Source organism: Abramis brama (assembly GCF_963993115.1).
Source record: "Abramis brama genome assembly, chromosome: 6".
Lineage (NCBI taxonomy): Eukaryota > Metazoa > Chordata > Actinopteri > Cypriniformes > Leuciscidae > Abramis > Abramis brama.
In genome coordinates this window covers 16,006,671-16,022,353 of record NC_139968.1, presented here as the reverse complement: position 1 = coordinate 16,022,353, position 15,683 = coordinate 16,006,671, and the positions used below count along the sequence as shown (strand labels likewise).

The 15,683-nt window shown below is 40.6% G+C and overlaps 1 protein-coding gene across 1 annotated transcript; it reads right to left on the bottom strand.

Moving 5' to 3' along the window:
- Nucleotides 1-463: 463 nt before the first annotated feature.
- On the bottom strand, nt 464-15,516 carry LOC311085847 (uncharacterized protein; the record flags this gene model as incomplete). Its single annotated transcript, XM_084118466.1, has 4 exons — nt 464-1,427; nt 8,850-8,938; nt 13,121-14,317; nt 15,511-15,516. 4 exons carry the CDS (start codon nt 15,514-15,516, stop codon nt 464-466), a joined length of 2,256 nt encoding a protein of 751 aa, XP_083974592.1.
- Nucleotides 15,517-15,683: the final 167 nt, after the last annotated feature.

The window sequence follows — 15,683 nt, the reverse complement described above, 5'->3', positions numbered from 1 at the left end:
AAGGAGCTGAAACTGAAGGTGAGGGTACACCTTGTATTTTTGCAAAACTCTAAACACATTCCCACTCACTAAAACACATTTCACACTGTGATGCACTTGTGTTTTTAACACAGTAGTCATCGCTTGCACTCAACGACTCAAAAGTAAGTGATGGTTTCAAGAAATGTGTTTTTGCAATTCAGAAAAACTGTAACCACTCAGCCTTAAAAAAAATATGTCCTGAATGAAATTTACATAAGTCGTGTAAACAGAATGTTGACAGCGTTGTTTTACATTTAAAATTCATAGAAACAGTGTATCATTTATGATGCAAATATGTCGAACAATACTCACAAGCACACACACACACACACACATATAGAGAGAGAGAGAGAGAGAGAGGTACACAGCTATCAGGTAAAACAAACAGGTTACTTTTGTAAAATGAATTAAACTGAACCTTTAGCTACAGAAATTTAGCATCTCAGCAAGGTTTGCTGGATGAGTGGATATCCATCCAATAGGAAATCAGCTGAGTCAGGCTGTCTGTAAGTATTGCTATTAGTCCAGAATAGTAACAGCGATTGAATTGTTGCGGCGGTTCGACCACAAACTGCCTGATATTTGGTGGTTGTTTAGGAGTAATTCGCAAATGCTTCAAGCACATGCCCAGATATGCATCCTCAATAAAAATAGGTCTAATATGCCTCGAGACTTGTAGGATCTTCTCCGGCAAGTCCATAGAAAAGATATAACACATTCCCAGAGGATATGGAGGATATCTGGATTTAGGATACACATCGTGAGGAACATAAAACTTGTTGGATGGATCTCTCAAGACACTGTTGCCAGACAACACTAGGCCGGTAATGTAGTTATGTTGTAGTTTTTTCAGACTCACAAGCATATTTATTAGGTTCTTCATGTTGAGGAGCACGTCAGCGTCCACTTTCGCTGCGTAGGACGCCTGTTGACACTTTCTGTTGAGCCATTCCATCATCACCATGGTTTTAATGGTCAGATTCCTGTAGGAATCCTGGAAGTTGCTCTGCAGAAGGTCTTGGTACTGCTGGCTCTCATTCTGGAGTTGCTCCTGCAGTGTTTCGTTATCACTTCGCGAGCCCAGAAGAAACAGAACCAGCACCACTCTGTCCCGGACGAGCTCCTCGCTGCCCCACGTTTTCCTGATAGCATTACGTGCCTCAAAGTTCTCCGGAGCCACAGGAACGATGACCACCACAAAGGGCTTTTGTTGTTCACACTTCTCTGGCTGGTCGAGGATAAATCTGTAATTTTGAGGGTAAGCAACATGGTAGTTCCCTATTTTTTTCGCCACCATCCGCCCCTTTCTTCTTTCGAGGGTAGAAGCAGTGAAATACAGCAATAAAACATTAAGTAGGATGAGGAGAATAACCAGTAGCCAACTCTTACAGAACATCTGAACGAGGCTGAAAAGTAAAGAAAGTTTTTGTTTAAAAATGTGTCTAGCCTGAATTTCCAATTTGTCCAATTCGTCCCAAAAAATTGGAGGAAAAATGATTTGTCAATGCTTTTTGCGTTCTCTCGCAAATGTTTCACAAAGTTTCTCAGGAGAATACAAAAGTTTTGAGAGGAAACGTTAAGTTTTTCAGAGGAACACCTTTTGAAAGGTTTTGAAAGGGAACACAAAAGTTTTGCGAGCGAACACAAAAGCATATAAATATATTTTTTCCTCCCATCTCATAATTTTTCCATCACCATGTCCCTTTAGGGGCTCCATAATTTTGAATTTAAACTTTAAAGGAATAGTTCGGACAAAGGATGGGAATGTGATGACAGAATGTTCTTACTTCTAATCTATCCTACTTTAGGTGAACTATCCCTTTAAATGTAAAGATTTTTTTTTTTTTTTTAAAGTGGGTCATTGTTGTACAATTGATAAAATGCAAAAATACTGTGGTTATTTTGTGCTCGAAGGCTCTTCAAAAAAATCATATTAAATTTCCCTGATGCAAATTCAGTACTTTCTCCTCTATAAAAACCTGAGATGATGCAATTTACTCTAAGATGCTTAAAGCCATTACAAAATACAAAATCAAATCTGTAAAGTGTTTGCACATACCTTATCTTGTCTTGAGAGTAACAGCGATACTGGACATGTGTTCTCAGTGTCGCTGTATCCGTTTTGCTCCTCCTCTTGTTCTTTTTCCTGACCTGTTGTATCCTTTAAAAAACACCTGGTGAGGCTGTCATGGTGTAACAGTGAGTTTGCGAAGATCTAGAATCATTTTGCTACTCAAAAGGATCATGTTACCACCCAGCTCTCAATCATTCTCCTCTGCCGAAAAGTGTTTTCCCATTGTGTTTCTGATGCCAACTGTTACTTAAAATAGCTCCTAATATTTCAGATGGTTCTAAATACAGTGTCTTTTAATGTCTAAATGTTTTGATGATCTAAGGCACTATTTTAGTCTGGAAGCTACTGCCTCACCTTACCAATATATTTGCATGACATGCAAAGCACAAGATGAAGGTTCCAACACGACCTTGTCAACATTTGAGTTGTAAAGTATTCAAAGAAACAAGAATCAAAGTCCTGAATATGAGACATAAGCTGGTTGTCACAGGTGGATATATCAAAGAAGCGCATGATAATGGAGAAATCCAGGAAATAGTTTTTTTTAATCCAAACACTCAGAAACAGGCAGGGGAAACTCAGAAAACAACCACTTTTGTGTATACCTGCGTGTAAACACTGGTGCCTTAAAAAACAACAAAAAAAACATTAATTTACTTGATCATGAAAGTACTTGTTTCACTTTTCACTTTTATTTTATTTACACATTTATTAAATATTTGCTTCATTTTATTATCACGGTAAATGTGAACCATTGTCCATCATTTTCGCAATTGGTTATAAAGAAAGATGTCATGTCGCAATATTGGAATTTTTTCCGCTCCCTTTCGAAAGGGAACTCACACTCGTTAAGGGGAATGTCTCCGGCATGACTGGTGTCTGAAGCATAAGTCTAAAAACGACAATGAACTTGGCATTGGCAGGTGGCCGCCTATGACATCATCACCGGTGCGACCGCGAGTATAAAAGGGCACCTGTGAAATACGTCATCCTCTTTCTTGTCTTCAGGATACCTGTTTGTTTGAACGTGTGTCTAAACAAGGGGGTTATGGCTGGCGCTAAATCTTTCAGGCAGTGTGTGCATCCGAGTCAGCATTTTCTGACACCCGATGACACACACGATATATGTGCGTCATTTGCATGGGCGAGGAGCATGCACTCTAAGTCCTTGAGGGGGCTGTTTGCGTGCACTGTGATCGCTTCTCTGTGAAGAAACTTCGAACTTAAGATGCCCAAACGCTCTCGTCTGTATCTTTTCTCAAGGGATCGGCACAGCCATCTGTGCCTCGCGGTTCAGGACCTGCTTCGGCTGAGGCGAGTAGGAAAGTCGTGGTGCTCTTAGATAGAGCTCGCGGATGAACTTGACGGGAGTGGATTCTGGAATCCACTGCTGCTTCATTGTATATCTAATGAGTGATCAAGGTGAGATAACTCAAGGAGAATCAAGGTATTAATCAATATTTTTCCTTCTAAATATCAAATGAGTTGATTGACTTCTATAGGCTTATGAGATTTTGCTTAGCTATAGAAGTTACCAGTGTAATTACTGAAATGTTCTTTTCATGTATTCTTTAATGTCTGTATTAAATATCTGAGAGGTGACTGAGGTCTGGTCGAGCCAGGAATGCTGTAACAATGTTTGCTCATTTAGCCCGCCTTCCAGAAATTAAATATGTGCTCCTTTTGTTTGAGAAAGGTATTCAACAAGTGTTAAAACCTATATATGTTCTTCTAGTTCACCATGACAGCTATAGGTCACAAGGGTCATTGGAACCAATAGTTTAAGTGACCATTTCTTAGTTACAGTTTTTCTTGATTGCTTAAACACTACAACCAAGCACACAATTACCAAAGTGGAAACACTAAGAGTCAAAATTGATCACACACCAATCAGAATCTTCAATAGATAGATAAAAGGGCCTAAGTCAGTTCATTGGGTTTTGGAACAATGGATCCAGAAAGACATGAAGGAGGAGGTTGACAAGCATTAAGCTGGTTCAGATCATACTTATCTGACCGCTACCATTTTGTCTATTTAAATGGAGAAAAATCGATCATAACTCCAGTAAACTATGGAGTGCCGCAGGGATCTGTGTTAGGCCCTCTATTATTCTCAATATATATGATGCCACTTGGAAATATTATAAGGAAACATGGAATTAGTTTCCATTGTTATGCTGATGACACTCAAATATATATTTCATCACGGCCGGATGAAAACGCTAAATTATCCAAACTGACAGAGTGTGTTAAAGATATAAAAGATTGGATGACGCGTAATTTTCTTTTATTAAATCCAGACAAGACAGAGGTAATACTTATCGGTTCAAAAAAACGCCCACAGAACCTCTCACAATACAACTTTGACATCGTAGGATGTTCTGTTACTTTATCCTCTACAGTAAAAGACCTGGGTGTTATACTCGATTGTAACCTGTCTTTTGAAAATCATATTTCGTATGTTACAAAAACAGCCTTTTTCCACCTTAGAAACATTGCTAAGCTACGTAATATGCTATCAGTTTCTGATGCAGAAAAGTTAGTTCATGCATTCATGACATCAAGACTAGATTACTGTAATGCTTTATTAGCTGGTTGTCCTGCATCCTCAATAAACAAGCTACAGTTAGTCCAAAATGCAGCTGCTAGAGTTCTTACTAGATCAAGAAAATATGATCATATAACACCGATTTTATCATCACTGCATTGGCTACCTATAAAGTTCCGTATTAATTATAAGGTATTGCTACTGACTTATAAAGCCCTAAACGGCTTAGCTCCAGTCTATTTAACGGATCTTCTATCGCCCTATAATCCATCGCGCTCTTTAAGATCAATAAATTCGAGGCTTTTGGTCATAACTAGGATATCCAGATCAACCAAAGGAGGGAGAGCATTTTCACATTTGGCTCCGAAACTCTGGAATAGTCTTCCTGATACTGTTCGTTGCTCGGACTCGCTCTCCCAGTTTAAAACTAGATTAAAGACGCATCTTTTCGGCCAGGCATTCATATAATATTTTTAATCTTACAGTTCAAACTACAATCTGGCCTCTAGTTCATAAATGCCAGAGGAGAACTGGCCCCGACTGAGCCTGGGTTCTTTTTTTTCTCCATTAGGTCACCTGATGGAGTTTTAGAACACCATTAGGTCACTTGATGGAGTTTTTTCGGTTCCTTGCCACTGTTGCCTTTGGCTTGCTCAGTTGGGGATATTTTGGGGATATTTAATTTTATTCTATCAATCAATAAATTCCACTAGAAACAAACCTTGTTGTATTATTTTATTTTAATTTAATACTGTGAAGCTGCTTTGATACAATCTGTATTGTGAAAAGCGCTATACAAATATACTTGAGGTTGAGGACACTGGAGTGGAGGAGGAGGAGGAGGAGGAGGAGGAGGAGGAAGGTGAAGGGCAAGGAGACAAGTCTCGGATGAAATTCGTGCCACTCTAGTTGCCAATGTCCTTGTCCATGGTATGACTATGAGGGAGGCTGGGCTACGAGGAAGGCCAAATTTGAGTCGCTTCACCGTCGCCTTGATCACAAGAACCTTCCGGGAGAAAAACAGGTAGATGTACTTCAGACTGCTCTCTACTGTATCTTCTGAGAGCTGTACTATGTGCTGTTACAACACATACATGTACTGTAGCTGTTGCACTATACTACTGTAATAAAAAGCAATGCATCAAATTGCCTCACATACAGATCAAGTTTGCCCTCGGAGGGCCACTCATACCTAACTCAGGGTCCTGGTGGCAGCCGCACAGACTATGGAGATGTGCTACTGCCTATCAGTCCATGTGTGGAAATTTACTATGTTTATCTATTTCTTAGCCAATCAGAATCTTTCAACCTGAAGTAATGACATAGCTTAGACCTTGGTGAAGGGTATAATTGCTGTGATCTTTGTAACTGTAAGAGGAGCAGCCTACGAACTCTTTCAGAGTCTTGAAGCTGACTTCTGCTGATGAAACTACAAACTATCTTCAGTAAAAAAATTCTATAATTTATTATAATTCTGACTCTTGTCTTCAATTGACTGCACATCTAACTCCTGGTCTTAATCATATCTGGTCCTTGGGTCTTTAACTATAAATTCCCTAACAAACTCGAGAAATGTATGAATATTTCTCATTCATCTGCGGCTGACGAGAGCGAGCGTGCTCCTGGCTTCGAGCCATGACAAGCAGGACGAGGCTGATGTGATCGATGATGCTTCCGAGCGCTCTTATCCTGCCTGCCCCGCATATGACGAGTTACTGGAAGTTATATCCCGCGCCGCGCCGAGATTAGATCAAGCAATGTGCAAACTTTGCGTGGGAGTTATGCCTGTGAAGAAGTCTCAAACCCCATTAAATTATTCACTACAGAGAGTGAAAGTAAAAACTGATGAGCTTTCAGGGCATAGACAACAAGAGATACTAGATCCTACTTCAACATATGCTGATAACGGTATATTGAGAGTGAGGAGTCATGTGCCGATTTGGGTTGATTTGGGCGGGGTCTGAGCCGGTCGGCCATGACAGTAGGAGACGCTATCGGTTGCCAGGGGCAACGCCTTCAGAACTTTACAGAGGCGCGACTAAACATTCCAGAGCTCTTTAATTTTTGCGCATTTATTATTCCGGCGGGACAGAGACGGATCTATGAATACGAGAAAGAAAAGGAAGAAAGTAAAGCAATGCAAAAAGATAAGGCGAAAGAAAAGGGACCTTACAGGAACAAGCTCACACACCAAGTGCAAAACAGTGGTATTTGGAGAAGCTCTCAGGCATCCAAAATATCGACCCATATGAGCTCCCTGCAGCAGAATGGCACAGAGACCTGGACCATTGACCTCCATGCACATATATGGACATCGTGAATTATCTTGTTTTTGGTGTAAGTTACTACACAATGCAGGAGTTTAAAAGCCACAAGTCTTTGGAAAGTTACGAGGCTTTCTGCTGTGGCTGGGTGCAGGACTTGGCCATCTACAAGCCTCCAGGTGGTGAAAACAGCGTTGTACTGGCAAAGGTAAGTTTCTTCACATGCGTTTTAGTGTGTTGTAATTACATTGCATTTAGCAGACACTTCTTGACCAAAATGACAAAGTAATTAACTGCGACTGTTTCGTAAACACTAGATTGTAACGAGCTGTGTATGTTTAGGTATTTAGTTGTAATTTGATTTTAGCCCAATGACACATACTGTACCAGGTTTTTGTGTTGGGTGTTGGGGGCTGCAAAGTGGACAAACTAGTTCTGGGTTGGCTAGGGTAGTTAAATGTGTGATTGCAAGATGTATATGTCCTGGTTAGATTAAAGCCATTAACAGTGTGAATGCAAGGTGTATGAGATTCAGACGAGGCTGCAGACAGATGGTAATCTAAAGGGTAGACTGTAACTTGAAATAAAAATGGGCACTTTCTGTCTTAAATGCTTTTTACTGTTTCCCTAATTTATTTACCTTTATTTATTTAACACAGGTCCTGCATTCACGGCGGCTCAGTGAGCCTCCTCTTACTCCATGGGTGAACTTAACACCATCGGGGCAAGTGTGTTCGGCCCACTGCACCTGTATGGCCGGCGTAGCGGAGTCGTGCACCCACGTTGGAGCCCTGCTCTTCATGGTCGATGCCTGTGTCCGGCTAAAGGAGAAGGCAACGGTCACAGATGAGCCGGAAGTACTGGAAGCTCCCAAGCAGCATCAACAAGGTGCAACCAGAGGTTGGTCACCAGATCAATTTTATATCTGCAGCAGCCACACGCAGATCTCTGGACAGACAAATTGATGGTGAGACCAACAATAGTCCAGCGCAGAGAACACGTATGGCCAAAACAACACCACCACCAACACCAACACCAGAAAAGCTGGCAATATTCTACCGGCAAATCAGCATGACAGGCACAGGATCTGCCATTTTGAGTGTGCTCCCTGACTACTGTGAGCTGTTTAGAGATCCTGTTCTGTCCATTCGGAGCCTACAGTCTCTGGTTAATGGAACTGGCCTTAATAGGAGTGACCTACCTGCTCTGCAACAGCACTGTCAGACCATAAAGATCGTTGCAGATGTGTCTGAGGAACAGGCAGTGCAGATGGAGAGACGGACAAGGGGACAGCACACGTCATCCCTTTGGTTTGCTGCACAGGCAGGGAGAGTCACGGCCTCCTCGATGCATAGCGTCTATGAAACAGACCTCAGTTCTCCAGCACTCTCCATTGTAAAGAGGGTGTGTTACCCAACTCGTGGGCCAGGAACAGCTGCCACCAGTTGGGGAATCAGACACGAGGAGACAGCGAGGCAGGCATACACTGCCCAAACAGCACACCAGCACACCGATCGACAAGTGCAAACCTGTGGTTTTTTTGTCAACCCGGCCTTCCCACAGGTAGGAGCCTCGCCAGATGCCATTGTAACCTGCACCTGTTGTGGGAAAGGCTGCGTGGAGGTGAAATGCCCAGCAAAATACAAGGACTGCACAATCCTTCAAGCTTGTTCATCGGATGACCGCAACTTCTGCTTACATGTAGTCGATGGTCAGGTGCACCTTAAAAAGAATCACCAGTATTACACACAAGACCAGACCCAACTGTTTGTTACAGAGAGCTCCTACTGCGACTTTGTAGTGTGGACCTTGAAGGATACTTCAATATAATATACTTCACAGATAGTGCTTTTTGGAATGCACGACTACAAAAGGCACAGGACTTCTTTGTGAAGGTGGCTCTCCCTGAACTTGCTGTGCAATATTTCAGTATCCCACCTACCTCTCAATCATCATCTGGTCACAGCGTGCTACGGGAACTACAACAGCCACAGCCACAACAAGTAGGTGGGAAGAGGCAGAGAAAGAAGCCTGCCAAAAAAGCAGCCAAGAGAACAAAGGAAGTGTGGTGTCTCTGTGCCGGACCAGATCTATGTAATCAATCTTTTCAATCTGTCTTTTCCCATTGCTCATTTGGTCAACTTAAGTTTGTTGCAGGGCATATTTCCAGAGAAATGGAAGGAGGCTAAAATTATACCACTGCCTAAAAATAAAAGAGCTACATTTACAGGACAGAATAGCCGACCTATCAGTCTATTACCTTTACTCAGCAAAGTCATGGAAAAGATCGCTTTTGCTTTTATAAATATTTTTTTTCTAATAGGCTGATCACCAAGTACCAGCATGCATATCGAGAGGGTCACTCCACATGTACTGCTTTAACTCATATGACCGACAACTGGTTAGAATAAATCGATGCAAACAGATTAGTAGGAGCAGTGATGTTGGACTTCAGTGCAGCGTTTGACCTGATAGATCACAAAATACTGCTTCAAAAATTAGAATGCTATGGTTTTACACCTTCGTCTCTGTCATGGATGGGGAGTTACCTATCCAATAGGAAGCAGCGGGTGTTCTTTAATGGTCAATATTCATCTACTAAGACAATACATTGTGGTGTGCCCCAGGGTAGCTGCCTTGGGCCTTTGCTATACTCGATCTTTACAAATGATTTACCTTTTATTGTGAAACATTCAACTGTTGTCATGTATGCAGATGATTCCACACTGTACTGTTCTGCAAAAACTCCTCATGATGTTTCAAATCTATTAAATCATGACTTGCAGAATATAAGCAAGTGGGTAAAAGATAACAAACTAGCTTTAAATGTAGACAAATCGACATCTATGATATTCTGGAAAAGATCAAAACTAATCACTGAGCCCTCTCTGAACTTGTCAGTCAATGGGCTGCAGCTAAGACAAGTGATGCAAGCCAAGTTACTGGGCGTCACCTTGGATTCTTACTTGTCTTGGTCAGCTCATATTGATGGAATGATAGCTAAAATGGGGAATGGTATTGCAATGTCCAGAAAATGTATGTCATATATTCCTATGTCCATTGCTAAACAGGTTGTTCAGTCTCTTGTTCTGTGCCATTTAGAAAACTGTCCAATTATATGGTCGTCTGCATCACAAAAAGACCTACGTAAGCTTCAAGTGGCACAAAATAGGGCAGCGAGGACTGTCCTCCAGTGCTCTCTTAAGACTAAAGTGGCCCTGATGCATACACGCCTTTCTTGGCTCACAGTTGACGATAAAATCAAACTACGATTAACTTTAATATTGTGGAATGCAGTATTTATGAAACAGCCACAGTTTCTTTCTGAGCAGCTTGTTTTTGTAGGAAGTGGACACCTATATGCCACCAGGCAGGCACTAGGTGGTGACATAAAACTTCCGCTTCCTAGGACAAATTTTCTGAAACGCACATCACTTTACAGAGCAATATCTATTTGGAATCGACTCTCTGTCTCATCACGCAGAGTTCAGAACAAATACAAATTTAAGAGAACAGTAACCCAGGAACTGCTGCAAATGACCTTGTGAAAGCTGGAAATTGTCATGTTCTTTCACTTGGTAATATTTTGAATGTAACTGTAATGTTTGAATTCTCTTGATTGTAATTTGTGTTTGTTTTGTGTAATTTTATGTTGTGAAGATTTTTAAAGAGGACCCCAGGAAGACTAGCTGCCATTAAATGGGCCGCTAATGGGGATCCTAATAAAACAATAAAACAATAAAACAATGCTTTACACTGGCAAATCCATCGCAGAACACATGCAAAATAAAGATAAAGCCTGAGAGGGTAACGCTACTCATGGTATGACAAAAGGGCTCAGGGGGTACACAAGACAAAAAAAGGTTGGGAACCACTGGTGTAGAGAACAAAGAGACAGAGACAAACGCACTACAGCGACCATATTCCACCAACAATATTCCACCAACAAGGTAGCATAATGTCATGAGCAGAATCTCAACTACTTTTTAGTTAACATTAATGGTTGGCCATTGAGCATTTTCGAAGAGGCAACAGTTTGTTAGATAGTTAGCTAGGCAGCAACTTCAGATGCACTTCAGGGTTTGCAACAACATTAGGTAACCTACACTTCGTAGCTTTAAGAGACAACAACATAAAGACATTTTTTAGAGAACGTACCCGAGTGAAAATGCAGAGAACACACTCTCATCGACTAGGGGGTGAGATCGAAAGTAAGGTCCTTTCTTCTTATTGAAGCCAACCAAGCAATCCGGCGTCTCCTCGTCAGGTCAGAGACTTGCTCTCCCTGATGCTGTGTCCATTTCGGTAACCTAAAAAACTGTATTTCATTGTTCCTATGTTTTCCATATGTATCGTGTGAGGTACTGGAGCAGTTTTTAAAGCAAGCAGTGACTTCCAGGCAGGGTGCGAACTACGGGGAGCTAGGGGAGCTTGGCTCCCCTTAATAAGACATGGGCTCCCCTGAAAACGTGATTTGTGAAATTTTGGGGGGTCTCAAAAAATATTGACACCGTGTTATTTTGACGTGAAATTTCAGTTTTGTGTAATGTGATCATCATGGATTATTTTGTGTAAAATAGCAAAATATTCATTTATGCATGACGGCGATTTAAACCTAATTCACTTCAATAAAGATAACTATACATGCTATTCTTGTCATGAGCATCAAGGTGTGGTGGCGCTGTGGTGCAAATTCCACTCATGTTTAGTACATGTGTTAACTCAAAGATTTGTAGAAAAAGTATATACACGTTGGAGGCCATTGATCTGCGCGCAAAGTCCTTGAAATCCATTCTGCAGTTAGCATATAGCACCACTTCTTGGATTTCTGGACGAGCAGCAAAGGAAGCTGACCCCAGGCCTCTGTGGTCGATTCTGTGTTAAGGTAAGGCATGTTATTCCCAATTATGTGTTGTGGCTGGGTTGTGGCTGGGTTGTTATAGGTCTGCGTGACTCTCGATGTCTTATGCCTAATTGAACGGAGGAATTATGGTATTCTTCTGTAGCCTGACGAGTAATTTAACCGTTGTTCATGTGAACTGTAAGACAGCCTATTTATAGACTATTTGTGGGTGGCACTTAGCTGTTTGACCAATCAATTCGTGTCGATGAAGTATAATAGGCATCCTGTATAGTGATTTATCCGATATAGTGCTTGCATAAAGCAAGTAGTGCATACACTTGTAGCTGTTATGTATCTTTGTAAGTCATTGTAAGTCCTCTTTTGAGGCAAGTGCACGAACCACTCCTCACTCTCAATAGCTTTCTTAATTTATTTTCTTAATACTTCTCTAGCGGGCAATATACGTAGTGAAAGTAAGTGAAAACGTAGTTTTCACTGATGACTGATTATTGCAGTGTTCGGACATAGCCTATTATAGACTGTTAATAATTTTTTTATTGTCCTATAATTCATTTTAAAATAGACCTAGATGTTTTTAAATCATTTTCAATAAGGAGTAAGCTAATCTATCTAATCTTTTATTATCCGCTATAGTGTTATACTGGCAGTGCAAAATTTTGTAATATCAATTTAATAATAAAAGTAGTCCTACCCTAATAATAATAATAATTGAATACATAAATGGGAAATGCTAAATCCTCTTGATATCGATTTCGTTTCACACGTATAGTGTGAGCGGAAGTCGCAACTCGACCAAATCCTAATCCTACCCTAACCCTATAGTAAGTACATGTAGTTAATTAATATTACCCAGTACTGAAATGTATAATTACACTGTAACAATGACACCTTAAAATAAAGTGTAACCACACAATTTGGTACCTGAATGCCATGACAAAGTTGAGTATTATTTTATATGCAACATATATGCACAATTATTACTCTTTCAAGAGATGCACATGCACACACACACACACACTGACACACACACACACACACACACACACACACACACACACACTGACATATACATACACTTTATAAATATTATATATATAATATTTATTATACATATTAGACAATCTAGAAAGAAATAATCTAAAAGACAAAATAAGTTAAAATATACATTTATAAATAACTATTTACTTAATGACCTTTACATTCAAGTAGTCGTTTAAAAACATTTTTTTAAGTTCACTGATTGTGTCTGAAACAAATGTTTCAAAAACTATCCTGAAAAAAATGATGTATTGCGTCTTATGTAAATCAAATTCAGACAACCACTAAACATTCAAATTTGGTCCCTTTTATGTGGGCCTCTTTACGTCCTTCCAGATGTCTATTAGCTGCTGTGGGGATCCCAGGATTGTTGTGATGACCCTGAGAAAATCCTCTCGATTATATTGTCCCAGATAGGCTCTAAACTGTGAAGGGTCTGGGGGGGTTGAGGGTGCAATGCCCACATGTTTCACACAAGTGCCCACATATGCGTCTTCAATGTTAAAGGGCTTTATTTCCTTGGAAGCCTCAACTATTTTTTCTGGCAAGTCATTGGAGAAGACATATCCCATTCCCAGCAGGTAAGTGGGGTATTTCGGTTCGGGGTACAGCTCCTCTGACACGTACCATTTTGAGTTTTTGTTTCTGATAACGGGCCGGTCCCACATCACCATTCCAGTGATGTAGTTCTGTCTGGGTGTGTTGGGTGCCAATAGGAGAGTCATCAAGTTTTCCAGATTTAAGTACATGTCAGAATCGACCTTCATACTGAAATTGGCTTGAGGGCAACGAGTGGCCAACCAGTCCATGATCACCATTGTCTTTATGGTCAGGTTGAAGTACGAGTCCACAAAGTTGCTCTGCAGTAAGTCTCTGTGTTGTCGGCTCTCTTCCTCCAGTTGCTGTTGAGCTTTTTCAGAGTCGGATCCTCCAGTCAAACCCACCAAAAACAGAGTCATCACTGCTTTTCCCTGGACTGTGCTCTCATTCCCCCACGTGCTCCGGATGGCGTTACGAGCTTCTACCTGATGGGGCGCCACAGGGACCATCAAGACCAGGAACGGATTCTGCTGACATTTATCAGGTTCATCCAGAATGAACTGATAGTTGCTTGGATGAGCTACATGATAATGCACTGAAATGTCTGTGGTTTGTGTAGAAATTTGTGTAGCTCTTTGTTGGACTTGTTGATGAGCATTGGGTGCAGGCGCAGGTGCTAAAAATATTGTTTGATTATCACGGCCAGAAGGGAACTCAATAGCCACATAATAGGAGCGTATCTGATTTACCACGTTTTTATATAAGGTGCCAGGAAGCACAGTGGTGTTGAGAGAGAAATCAGAGAAGTAAATGATGGCAGACAATAAGAATGTCAATGTGAGCAGCAGAATGAATCCTTTTTTAATGTGGCACCTGTGTGGACCTCTATCCTGAGCCAAACTGCATCTAAGAGAGACAAAAAACAGTAAAGGTATTAAATGAAGTACATTCCATTGATATAATTTAGGCTTATAATTTTATCAGAAACAGCACAACAAGAGTGAGGAGATTTGAATGAATGAACAGACAATTAAAGAGTCAATATCAAACTTGAACTGACTGGCTTAATGACTCAATGTCAACATTGTGACAATGCTGTAACAACCTTCACCACACAATGTAGTTAGCAACCTTTTGGCCATGTTGTTAAAAAGTTGTTCGAAGTTTGGGTACATTGTGCCAAAGTTCTGTGTTTGCTGGGTTCTGTGTGCGCTGTTCTTCTTACATCACTACAATATTGACAATAAACAATGGACCTTTTTGCCTCAAAATTTCGGTAACGTGATCTCTGTCATGTAGCGTCGCTACACTCTTAAAAAAAAGGTACTTTAGGCATAAATGGTTTCATGAAGAACCTTTAACATTTATGGACCCTTTCCATAGCACAAAAGGTTATTTGTGGAAAAAGGTTCTTTAGATAATTGTGTTCTTCACACTAAAGGGGATAAAATGGTTATTTTAAGAACGTCACTGAAATGTTCTTCGGGGAACAAACAATCGTTCTTCTATGGAACCTGTTAGTCAGTCACTTTAAAACACTGTTACCATAGCCCATTCTTTCTGAGGTTTAGGCTGTATGGTTTAGCGAAATTACATTTACAAGTTTACACATGCAATTTTGTCAACGTGACTTGCATTTAAGGTAGGGGAGACCGGGGATGGTTGTAACACTTTTTGCTTCAGCACCTATAACCCGCTTGATTTTTTTTGCTTGAGTTCTCAAACTTTTATACAAAGTACCCACATCTGTTTACTACAAAAGGAACCAGTTCAACCCTCTACAAGAATATCACAGACCTCGTGAGTTGATGTCAAATACATGGTGTTTCTTTGTTACAACGTACCCCACTAGGGTAGGTTGTAACACATGCTGGGGTAAGTTGTAACAATAGACAAAAGAAGTAAAAATGGATGTCAAACATATGATATTGTTCAAAAACAGATTTATTGAAATAAAAGAGCAATCTCTCTCTCTCTCTCTCTCTCTCTCAATAACATGATTCAAATGTTTCTAAATGTACCAAAACTAGTGCATTATTAAAATACTAGACGACCACAAACTGCCCACAATATTAATTTAATAGACACAAGTTCATGCTTTAAAACGAAAGACAAATGCAAGAGCTCACCTCTTCCAGCCATATCCTTTGAAGAGTTTCACCTCCATGTCTTGGTGTGTGTGCATCTGGTTTCAAGGCAATCAATGGCCCATTTAGCTGAAAACCTGAGAGTTAAAACTGCCTTAGAATTACAGGTGGCCCCGCCCCCTCCCACCTCATACAGGTGTTCACTGAGGAAGGGGGTTGGGCTAGTGGGCCAGTGTTTTATGATTAT